The sequence below is a fragment of the Myodes glareolus genome, chromosome 6 (assembly GCF_982192425.1).
Source record: "Myodes glareolus chromosome 6, mMyoGla1.1, whole genome shotgun sequence".
In the NCBI taxonomy this organism is placed as follows: domain Eukaryota; kingdom Metazoa; phylum Chordata; class Mammalia; order Rodentia; family Cricetidae; genus Myodes; species Myodes glareolus.
Genome location: NC_142031.1, coordinates 88,760,864 through 88,773,900, shown reverse-complemented (window position 1 = coordinate 88,773,900; position 13,037 = coordinate 88,760,864). Strand labels below are relative to the sequence as shown.

Here is a 13,037-nt window from a genome sequence, read left to right as displayed (position 1 = left end):
TGTCCTCCACCTCTGTACCACACCTACTGTAGCCAGTGTGACAGCAACGAAAATGTGAAATCACAACTGCCATCGTACTATGTCTAATACTACCCCGTCCACACCATCAACTCCTTTTCCTCCACCACTGCCATCACCATCTCAACTAACACCATATTTACCTCAACCTGTATCTATCGCTTCCACTACCATCAACATAGCCCAACAACACCCATGAGAACCACCATATCTAAACATTACCATCACAGACGCACTGAGATCTGCCACTGCCATCACCACCTTCAAGCCTGCAAACTGAATTTGGATCCCTAGCATGTACACATAAAATGCTGGGTAGAGTGGTGCACACCAATAACTCGAGGACTGAAGGGTACAGAGACAAGCGGCTCCCCAGGGTTAACTGATAAGCTAGTTAACATGATAAGCATGGAAGTGGTGAGTTTGGGGTTTAGTAAGAAACTGATTCAAGAAAAAAACAAGATGGAAAGAAATGGACACTTAACATCAATATCTAGCCTCTAAAAGCATACTCACATGTAAAATCACTCTTTGCTCACTCACTCACACACACACACACACACACACAGAGAGAGAGAGAGAGAGAGAGAGAGAGAGAGAGAGAGAGAGAGAGAAAGAGAAAGAAAGAAGAAAGTCTGAAATTCTATGCGGTAAATATTCTCAGCTGCCACACTGATACATGAATTATCCGCAATACTGAAATAGTTCTGACATCTCAAAAACAAAGAACCTACATTCTGCTTTTGGGTTGTCATTGTCCCTTGCCTCTATATCTCCAATTGTCACAACAGAGCACAGCTCCCACTGCCGTATTTGACCCAACAGAGATACCGTGAAGGGGGAAGAAAATATCATCTAGAGTCTTGAGTGCTTGGAGGAAGGCAGAAAATAAAAGGGCAGCATTTATTTAGCCCTACTCCATAGTACATGTCTGTGAAAAGAAAGGGCCTTGGGGTTGGCTCAACCTTTGACAAATAGATGAGTAGTATTATGTAGGCTGTGGTCCAGACAGGAGAAGAAGCAAGATACCTTTCCTATGATTCTACCCTTGTTCACATCTTGCCTTCCTCCCAGATCCTTCTCTAGTTCTCTGGTAAGGCACTGCGGGATGCTAGCAGATAAAGTCCTGCCTATTCATTCTATCAGCATCTTCCCCTGGGACACAGCTAGGTTGCCCACAGCAGTTGTAAATAGCTAACATCACATTCAACTGGCCCTCTCACATTTTCCTTTGCTTTCTTAATGCCACCTGGCCCAGAGCCACTTCTACCACTGCAAGGCAACATAAGCGCTTCATGGCATCTTGTATCACTCACGTGAGCACTCTTCCTACCTCCCAGCGATCAGACCTCGCAGTGATACGACAGCAGAAACCAGGACAGAACACAGCACAATGGGAACGTTCTACAGGAAAGCATCTGTAGTTCCCAAGACTTTAGAGTTTTACCTTTAGGCAGCTTTCAGCTAATGAGGACAGAGCAGAAAAATGACAACAACTGGTCCCTCCAGGAGCTGCACCCTCAAGGTTGCTTCATTCACAGGATGAAGGGCAGCATGTGTAAATTCTCCAAATTAAAGTCAACTCAAACCAGTCCTATCCTTTTATGGTGGCATACAAGTCAAGCACTTGGGGATATGGAGTCAGGAAGATCCGGAGTTAGTTCGAAGCCAGCTTTGGCTACATAACTAATTTAAAGTCAGTCTGAGCGACAAATCAACTCTATCTCATAAAAATAGAAAACAAATCACCATTTCACCTACACCAAAGATACCTCATAAACAACAAAACAAAAACCTGGAAGGCATTTTACTGGGAATCTTGCAAATTTTCATTAGAAGCTATAAACAACCATATAGAGAGATTGAAGTCAAATCTTAGATTTGGTTCACAGGGTTTCAAATCCAGGATCTGTCATTTCTTACTACTTTGGAGTATCTTTACTCTCTTTGAAGTTCAAGTTTTTGTCTTCAGTGTCACATACATATTGTAATATCATAATGATAAATGTATAAAATTTGTGAAGTATACAAATCTCCCATGAAAATGCCTTGGGTTATGAATCTGAAAGGAGCTCATAATTGAAACATTTAATGTAACTAACCTATTAAATGTCTTCATTTTCTATGGTAATTTTTTTATAAGTATATCATAATCTCAGACTCTAATTAATCCTGGGGAAATGAGATTACACCACCATGCACGGCAATCTGGCTACATGGTCAAGAAATTCTTTGCATATGAAAAACTTAAGCTCTTAGCAATGTGAAATTATAATTTATAAATGTTTTGCCTCTGATCAAGTCTTATTTTTATAATGGTTGTAAATTAATAAAGCATATATATTCACACCAGCATCTTATATAGTTATAATTTAGGCTTACATGTGGTGTTGGCTCTAAAACAAATAAATATTCTAGTCTGAGAGGATAATCCACTAATGTAGAAAGTTACTGAGGTGCTCAAATTGTCCGATCCAAATTTATTACATTAGCAAATTACCTATGGGAAACATATCCCCAGATAAATTAGCCCATTATTTCAATAGTCTAACTGCAGGGGAGAAAATGATTCTGTTATAAAGTAAATTCAGAACAAGTGAGATTTAAAGCCGTGGACGCTGACTGCTCTTTCTGTGTGAGGGTGTCTGTCGGAGCAATTTGTTTGTCATTTTCAATTTTCTGGCAGACACTCGTTGGTCTGTTTGGATCATGTCAGATTTTCTCGACACCTTTGCTTTAGACAACTTATCACAGATAGAGGTCTTAATATATTACTTCCTGTTTTAGGTTGCAAAACCGATTCAGCATGTATCTAGATTTCTACCCTATGGAATCCCACTCAGCACGATATAAATTCTGGCAAAATAAGTGGCTAAAGTAAAGTATTTATCTTTCCTGACATGCAAGAGTAGTAGAAGTAGAAGAAATAATAACAGTAATGATAATATGCAATTTATACAATATTAATGTTTACTTATTTTTTAATCCTTATTCAAAAATTATGTAAAGACTGATATTTGGAGTTCTGTACTTGTTAAAATGGCTTGAATATTTCTTAGAATTAATAAAGCTATACACAATCCCTAAAAATTTAATAATTGTTCAAATTAAACTGGATAAACTCATCATTTATTGTACTATATTACAGTATGGAAGTGCCTGTAAAATAATTGCCAAGCTATATGCTATGTAAATATTCCTACTTCTTTTGCGTTTTCTCAGCTAAGCATTTTAATATATATATATATATATATGTATATATATATAAAACAATAAACAATCATAATCTCTCAAATTATCTTCCAAAATGGTATTATTATTGGGCCACCACTAAGTAATTAAATTTGATTTGTATCTACATTAATTAATTAACCTTAACATTTCCCAGAACACTTAAGCTAATAATAGATCTTGAAAGACCAGATTGTATTTTGTTATAATTATTTCCACTACACTAGCATCATTAGAGAATAACCATCAGCCAGGCTTCACATGTGTGGGTATCATCTACCAACCACAAATCACATCAGTGAGTTCTTAATTTACTTTTTTCATTAGCTATTAACATTAGACAGAATTCCCTACTGAAAGTTAAGATTGCTTGGCATGGGCTTGCATTTTGTCATTGACTGATCTTGTACAAAAGCATGCACTTTTAATTATATCCCTTGAGTGGATTTTTACAGTTTAGTTTTAAGAGTTTTCTTGATAATATATTTTATTAGATACTATAACGACAGTTATTACTTATCAGCACTTATACCCAATTATATATATGACCTCAGAAAAGGTCAATATGAAATAATTCAAGTAATTTATATTGGAATATGAATGAATAGGTGCAGACATTTTTCTGTTAAATATTTAGATATCTTCAACACTTCAAAGTAAGACAGAATAAGGAGGCCTTAGTGTCTTTACTACAAATAAAAATGCTGATACTTAGAGTTAAGAAGAGGACTCGGCTGGCAAAATGTCTGCCACATCAGCATGAAAACTTCAGATTGGATTACTAGCAGGTATTCATACACATACACATATACATATACAGTGCACATCTGCAATTCCAGCAGTAGGAAGCCAACCGGGAGGATCCTTGGAACTCACATTACAGCCAGACTGGCCAGTTGGTGAGCTCCAGGTTCAGTGAGAATCTGTCTCAAAAACTAGAGGGAAGAAAGGCTGAGGAAGACTAACATTAACATCTGGCCTCCACAAAGCATATGTTCACAGTGGCATGTGCACCCACACTCAGCCACCCACACACAGATTCACACACACACACACACACACACACACACACACACAAAGTTGATGCATTTCTAATAAATACCACTAAATTCTAGGATAACAACTTATTATCAGACTGAATTATGTTCTCAGATCTGTTCCGCATTTGTGTAGATGTGGTTCGACATAATTAAAACACCACTATTGATATTACTACACTCTGTAGCTACATTTAAACCCTCTATTCACAAAAAAACAATGTGCAAAAGAAACAGATGATGATTAAGATCTCTTTAGTTCTAAAAATCAAACAATCAATAAAAGTATACAGCCTCTGTCTCTGCTGCTGATCAGATTGGACCCTATTTCAACCATGGTTAATGGACCCTTGAAATTAGATAACCCTTACATCTAATCTTAGCTATGAATTTCTTTATCATGCCTTGAAAAGAATAATAAATTCAGGCTTTGTGGGCATCGTTAAACAAACAAAAACATTCAAAGTACTCAATGAAACTTCCTTGTGTCAACAGCTCTGTCTGTGTACTGTAGGGTTCAAAGAAAGCCATTTCTGTCAACACTAGCTATGTAATTGAGTAAGCTAGAAACGCTCCCTTAACAACAACCTAGGCTGAGTGCATGCATCCAACTTGATGATGATGAGAACATCTCTTTACTCTGGATGTAATGTATGGACCTAGCTTTGGAGAACATAGAAATTCATTACAAAAAGAAGACAAGAAAATACTAGTATTTCTAAACTGCAGAAAGTCAGCACAGTTACATATATTTAATAATTTTTTTATATTGTGTTCAAGTTCTTGGTGCTTAGCTCAAGGATAAATCTTAGTAACACAAAGACATGTGCAGAGGCAACAAGCCTACACAGCACCTTCAAAAACCTGGTAACAATGAAATTCTACAAAGTCAAGCTAAAACCTTTTTAAGATAAAAATGCTGTGAATGTAGCGCCTAATTTCATTCTACTTATAAAAAATGCTTTTCCATTTCTAATATCTCTCATTTTACTTTCGAGAATATAGTACAGTAATAATTTTATACACTGGTGGTTGATCTAGAAACTCCAGGTGAGAGAGACAGAGAGAGAGAGAGAGAGAGAGAGAGAGAGAGAGAGAGAGAGAGAGAGAGAGAGATGAGGACCTAAATTTGATTCTCAAATTGTGATCAGAGCCCTGGCAAAGTAAAGACAGGTGGATCCTTGGGCACATGCTTGCTGTCCAGCCAGCTGATCTATGCATACCTTATCCAGTAAGTCACAGATAATTGAGAGACTGTCTAGAAAACCCAATAGAATACTTGGGTGAAGAATGATACCCATGGTTGGCCTCTGTCCTTCATATACATACGTGCATATGCTTGCAGACACATGCACAAAGAAATAAACGTACCAATTCTTATGAAGGTTCACCAGTTCCACCAATTCTTACAAAATGTCAAAGAAAACATCAATCTGTAAAGATTGAGTTTGACCATAGTCCTCCCTTAGCAAGAATAAAATCAATTTAATTGCATTGAATGAATGTTTTCAATAAAGCTCGGCAGAATATTATTGCATCCAATCCCTGTCAGTCAAAACTTTTGAGGCCTTCTGCTTGTGCCACCAAACAGAAGATTGCTTCTCTATGACTTTGTGAAAACAAAACAAAACAAAACAAAAAAATCACAAACTTAGTAACAGAGTAGAAAGAACAAGATTAACTCTAGAAAGTGTGGAGAAAATTGCTTTCTCCTTATGAGAAACTATCCTGTGTCACGCAAGTAAACAAAACACTTGTCAGCTTGACCTGGTTAAGGACTACCTTCAGAGTTCATTAAAATTTTACAGGGATTACAAGAGCTGTCTATAACTAAAGTTATTAGAAAATTTACTGGGGATAAAAAAAGTAGAAAAGTAAAACAGATGTGAACTAATCTGTGCATGATCATAGTCAAGGCAAGTCCCTGGAAGAAAATTTTCTTTAGTGTGTAATATATATTGCTACTAAATTCTATTTCCATTAAATTCATTTACCAATAAAATACATCTCAGTAGGTAGAATCTTAACAACAAAGAACAGATACTACCACAAACACCGCCCACCTCTATACACTATGGGATGATAAGCACAATCCCTCCTTTCTTTAATTTCAATATGTAATTGAATTCAAGGACCACTCATTTCTGTTGTACAACATCAAAGAAATCTACAGACCCCAGCAAGTCCTACAAGGGAAACCTACTCCCTCTACCCATCCCCTTATTTTTGCTTTCTTTTTTTTGGCAGACTCTGTAGGAGGAATGTCCTTGCTGTTTAAATATGTTACCTGCTCATAGCTCCAACATTAACCAGTTTTATAATTCATCACAAGAGAATATTTTTCCTTCCTTAATCTCATAAATTATCAACGCTTCAGCCAACACTGTTATTGATGATAACGTCCTTTGACGTACTGCAGACACTACTATATTCTCTCCTGTTCTTCTGGGTAGCTGAATACAAAATCGTCTCCAAGACTAGGCAGGAGACCTTGTTCTCTCAATATCAGCTCTTGATAGAACAATCATTTCATAACTGACTACTCAGTATTACAGCAAGGCACCATGACAGGGTTAATCATTTATAAGGAAGAGAGAAGAGTCAATTGATTGCAGTTTCTTTGCTCTGCCCCACTCCTCATCTGTGAGAAGGCTTGGTGGAAAACTTATTTCTGACTCTATTTTATAGCACTATGGTAGAAAGGGTTACATAATCACAGAAAAGAAAACCAGACTGGTAAATAAGTAAGTAAATTGGCATCCAATTGAAGAAGCAGGACTGATCATATGCCATGATTCAACATTAGCCCTCAAGTAGATGCACTATCACATATTCTCATGATACACAATATCAAATAAAAGTTAGAGAAACATTCAGTCATGCCTGGTAGCCAAGATAGTCTCAGAGGTGTTTCAGTTTTGGGCTTTTCCAGATTTGGGCATAGCAATGGAATTAGGAAGTTTTGTGGTTTGTTGAACATTTGTTTTCAATATTTATGGGTTATGTATACACACATAAGTACTCTTCATGATTAATAATGGAATAAAAATTTTCAACTCATCTCAAGTAATCTATTAAATTGTGTTACAAATTCATTTTATCATGCCCTACAATTTATACAAAATATGTAAAAGGCAAAAGTAAATGAAATTAAGATCTTGTGTATAGTGCATATTGAAAAGAAACACCCATGAGAGATCTGTTATTTTGAAAGGAATATAACTTGACAGCTATGGTTCCTTAATTTCCATTTGTTAAAACCATGGATGCTCACATACATAAAAATATTCATACACACACACACACACACACACACATGTAACTTACACAATTTCATCGTTCTGGAATTCGAGTTCTCCACAGGTGTCCTCAAAGTCCTCCCCTCCACCTCGGGCTGTTCCTTCAATGGTTTTATAGGGAACAATAACATTTCCTCGAGCTCCGGATGTTCTCAAAACCTTCACCTCCATGATGCCAATGCTCTCGCTCACGTGAGTCACTGGTTCCTCAAATGTAAAGATGCCTGCATGGTCATCATCAAAAATGGTCACGGTGGCAGTGCAGGGGGACCCAAGACAAGCAAGTGTGGAAATATGATTGGCTTCTAGTATGCTATCTTCTGAAGCTTCAGAAGAGACTCTGACGTTGCTTAGATGCACAAGGAAGTTTTCATCCTCTTCAAAGATATCATCATCAATGATGCCGACTCTGATCTCCTTCTGGGTCTCCCCAGGTTTAAAGATCACAGTCCCTTCAGTGAATTCATAATCAGACCCAGCATTGGCTGTGCCATCTTCTGTTCTGAAATCAACAAACACAGTGTTGGTCAAGTCGCCCCCTCTGCGGAGAATGGTGAGCGCCACGGTACCACAGTTCTCTAGACATTGGTATGTCCCTTGCTCGAAGAAGATCTTACTGACTGGGTCATTTTCAGCCACTTCTATGTTGACTTCATGCATGCTGACAGCCTTCCTTGCTTGGTCAGCGGCATGCCTCTTTAAAATGTTGCCAGCTCCGGTCATCAGGCGAGTAGCTTGAATCCGATAAAATGCTCGGCTTTTTTGCTGCTGACTTAGGACTTGATAGTTGGCTAATTCTATTAATTGCTCAATTTCTTTTTCCGGATGCTTCTGTTTAAGTTCCTTCAGGATCCTTGCCATCTCACGCCTTGCTTCCTCGTCATCTTGGTCCCTCTCATCGACTTCCAAAACCAGAGCACCATCTAAGAAATTTTCAACATGAGAGTTGACCACTTTCCCATCCATTTCAATTTCAGTTTTGGAAGCTGGCCTGTCTCCTTCATGCTCAATAATCATCCCCCTCTGCTTGCCAGCCCTATAGCGCTTGTAGACGTACTTGTAAAAGAGAAGCCGCCTGTCTGCTACCCAAGCGAACACGACACAGATGGGAAAAAAGAAGAAAGTGAGCAATCCTTCCCAGACCTCCACAACACCAGGAGAGATGACGGACAGAATTATATAAAGCCAGGTATAGGCGAAGATGCTCCATGCTGCTGTCACAAAGAACACACGCAAATGCTTAATCTTCCTTGTCTCACCATCAGGGACCACATAAACACAGAGGGCAATGATGATGAACATGTTGAAGGCAGCACTGCCCACGATGGTGCTGGGACCAAGGTCCCCTGCAGTGAAGTTATGGCCACATACTTCAATGACTGAGAGGAGAATCTCAGGAGCAGATGAGCCCAGAGCCATCAAGGTCAGGTTTGACACCGTTTCATTCCAGATCCGTACCGTAGTTTTGGTGGTCTCCCCATTGGGCTTCTTTATGGTTATTTCTTTTTCTTGAGATGTGATGACTTCTATGGAGGACATGAACCGGTCGGCAATGATGGAAACTCCGAGAAACATGTAGACCATGGCCACAAAATACACAGTTGCTCTAGCAATTTTATCCCCAAAAGATGGGTCTTGGGGTTCCCAAATGGGAAGAATCACCCCTTTCTTGCAGTAGTATGAGCCAGTACATTCCGTGGTTTCATTTCCTCCTGCTTCTGACTCTGCTTCCGCAGTTATATGGTCAACATGGGAAAACAAGATAGCCACCATAGCTACCAGACGAAATCCCATTGAAACAGTCGGTGAGAGACTTAATCGCAGCATGTTGTACAATGAAACTGCCAAATGTCCCAACCTAAGAGTAAAAAGGGGGAGGAGGGATGAAGAGGAAAAGAAATCCCACAATTAGTACCAAGTCATCATTAATAACCTGTTCATATTACTCTATGTTCAGCCATCACAAAATCTTCAGGGAATCATTATTCTAAGACTCTACCAGTGACTAAACAACCATCTGTAAAATTTACAGTTCAATCTCTTGGTGGATTTTCTATGTGGAGTCCCATTCGCTGAGCAAGACTCACAATGACAAGTCCCGTTACAGTGCAGCTCTATTGAGCACACACTGGTGCACACTAACAACCAACAATAAACAGAAAGCGAAACTTTTGAAGCATTAAGTAATTTCTTCCTTATTGCTCAAGTGGATTTTCTTTTACATGTGACTTAGTACATTATCTTTGGAAACTATTTCATTGAGAAAGCCACCTTATAAAGACACACATCTTGAAACTCAGATTCTGAGAAAAGCCTCCGAATACAAGGAATGCTGATTATCTTATATCCTGGAGTACTTTATTTAATTTTGTAAAATCAGATCCCACTGCTCCAAGCTTCCTTGGAAACAAAGATCTTCAAGCTTACTGGCAATCAAAACTCAGGAGTATTTGTTCTTGTGAGGGAAAAGTATTTTACTGAAAATGCAGTATTTCTCCATTTTAAACACAGTTTTTAAAAGCATGTTTTCTTTAGGGCAGCCTCCCCGCCCCAATTTCGGCAAGTCTGGGCTCCTGATAGGTGCTCAGCTGATCACATGGCTCTTCAAGCACAGCTTTCCACATCTGGATACACAGCCTGCTTTGGAAGCTGCAGACACTGTGCAGCAGAAACAAGAGATAACCGGGCCTGGGCTGAACTGTATGGAGGAGCCTGGAGGGCTGTGAAAGCGGCCATAAAACGTTCTTCTCAGTGTCAACACAAGCTTTCCAGATTGTTCCAAAACAGACATTTTTAGTTCTATAGCGAGCTCAAGTGACCAGAACATGCACAAGTAATGATTACATCTAAATTAGCTCACATAGCATAAAAACTGTGACCACAAAGTAGACGTCAAATGAAGAGCTCTTGGCAGTTAAGACATTGAGCCACACAAAGAATGGTAAAAGTGAACTTGCTGACTGGGCCACCAAGGTCCTAAGTTCACCCACTAGCTCATGCAAAACTCAGCTGAAACCTCATATCACCTCTGCCTCTAAGGCCTGGGATTTGGGGTCAATGCAAGAGAAGGTTTATAACATTCATCTGGAATGCCTCAGGGAAGGACCATTTATTGCATCCACAAAGCGTGGATGGAAAAGAGGTGCTAGGCAGAACTCTGTGTTACCTGTACAAAGTTAAACCAAAGTCAGATGTCCTCATTTTCCAATCTGGCTCTCAGTCACTTCACTTTGGCCTAAGTTTTCTGACCCATGTCTGTTATGGATGACTGGTAGATAAAACCACAGCAAGACCTGACAGAATCCATTACCCACCACATGGCAGCAGACCTTTTGGATCCTACTGTAGCCAAGATCCCTTCTGGCTTATAACTGATGAGAGATGACTTTTTTTTTTTACATTTTTCACACACTAAAAATAAAAACAGGTTTTCAGACATCCAATTTAAATACAAGAATGATAAATAGAAATCTGTATATTCAAAGCATGCAAAAGTTCCTAGTCAGTCTTACCACCTGCTTAGTCATTGCAGATCATGTGTAGATTGGGAGTCTTTGCCTACAGTGAAGAGATATTCAGCCAGCTAGCTAGAGGAGTGAAAGGTCTAATTCCAACTTGTGTGTCGACTTAGGTCTCTCACACACACTCATGTGCTTAATATGAATTTCACAATCACTTCCCAAGGATTCAGTGACTGAAACACAGATCTCTGTCTTCGTCAATTTATTTTCTAGTTCAGAGGTAACAAATAAATATAAATACTGGCTATGAAAATGTAGCATAGTGGAGCAGAAAAGAATCAGTTTAAGGACAGACTGTTTGTGTACTGATGTGCATGCACAAGAGGCATGCCTGACTTTATTGATGTGCTCAGAGGTGAGGTAATTGTTGAGGAAAGTCCAAAGGGACGGAAGTGATTAAGTCTTGTAGATACCTACAGGAAGAAGATTCCAGCCAACTACAAATGTTGAAGGGCCTAATAATGACAATACTTGGCTCAGTGTGTCTAGATCCACTGAGACACTAGTGTGCTGAAAGCAGTGAATGGGGGAGATAGAACTCTGGAGTATGGAGGCTTTGGACTTGATAGGAATGGAAACAGATCCTCTTGAAGAGGCAGCTGGTTGCAATGTGGTGTCATTTTTTTCCAGATAGCTCTCTCAACTGGGTCAGTGTTGAACTGACTGTGGGAGTGGCTGTGGATTCAAGACTATAATAAGATCTGAGTTTTAAAGGAGCTCAAAGTCTGGCAGGTAGACAAATTAAAGATCAGACAGAGCCTTTGTGGTGCTAAGATGTTCTATGCAAAGCATCTTGAGAGCCTAAAAATATAAGAAAGATTAACCGGACGAGTCAAGACTGTTATCTGTCTCCATGTCTGATACATGAACAACTCTGTCCAAATTGCTGTCAAATCTAGTACTCCACTTTCCACGCTTCAGTCAGTACTAACTTCTACAAAGCAACGAAGATATTTTCAACCACCTGAAAATTCCATATTGTTCTCTCTCTCTCTCGCCTATTTCTCTGTAGTCAATGACTAGGTTCTGCTGAAGATCCTTTAAAATCTGATCTCTGAGCTCCAGGATGCAGTCTTTTCTGCTTGCTGAGAAGACAACACTGGCTTATCTCTGAACTATTACAGACTGCTTTCTATGTCCCAGACTAGCCATCTTTTCCTACTGAGCCTCATATTTTTAAAAGCATGACAGCAGCTCATAGTCAACTTCTTGAGGCTAAGACATTCCATATGTAAACACCACTGTAGACATCATGCTAAGTGTTTTTATGAGTATCAGTTATTTACAATACCTAGAACCACTTCTTGTTATGCCCTCCTAGTGTGTTAAGGCTTCCATGACAATGTAGAAACAAGCACCCTTCTGGAACTTTTTGGTACCCTGACAATAACTCTACGTTAAAATGAAATAGGAAAGCTTAAACAGCTTAAATGAAACTTAACTCCATATGGAAAATATAACTCTATATTCAATGTGGGACAACTGAGACATGGGCAGATTAGTACTTGGTGAAAGTCACACATAGTGAACTCTTGAATGAAGATTAAACCCTGGTCTGGTTCAGAGAGTAATAACTTCGCCTTGATAGTAGGTGAGGCAATATTTGACAATAGTTGTATTCCTATTTGAACTAACCCTTCAGAACCCCCTTTGGAGCAAGAAGGACCGTGTTAGCAGCAGTCCCCTGGAAGGCCAAGCAGCCTGGATTTTTCTCTTATGGATGAGACACTGAAACAGACAAGCATCAACGACAGCACAAGAGCTGGCATGTTCCTAGAGACAGCTGCCCTGCACGCCCTAGCCTTTAGCAATTGCCTGGCAACCACTTCCTGTGTACACTGTCAGGGCAATCTCAGGTCCGCCAACAAAAGCTCTGCCCTCCGTCCCCACTGTAGCCCATATCTGACACCGTTCTCAGCCAGAAGGCTAAC

General features: G+C 39.3%; 1 protein-coding gene across 22 annotated transcripts in view; it reads right to left on the bottom strand.

Annotated features, from left to right (window-relative positions):
* The window catches only part of Slc8a1 (solute carrier family 8 member A1), a 359,154-nt gene that overhangs the window by 268,980 nt on the left and 77,137 nt on the right, over positions 1-13,037 (bottom strand). For all 22 annotated transcript variants that reach the window (XM_048416272.3, XM_048416273.3, XM_048416279.3 and 19 more), the window contains exon 2: positions 7,614-9,443. In XM_048416272.3, coding sequence (XP_048272229.3) covers positions 7,614-9,412 — 1,799 coding nt within the window. In that variant the 5' untranslated portion in view covers positions 9,413-9,443. The remainder of the gene's footprint in view (positions 1-7,613; positions 9,444-13,037) is intronic.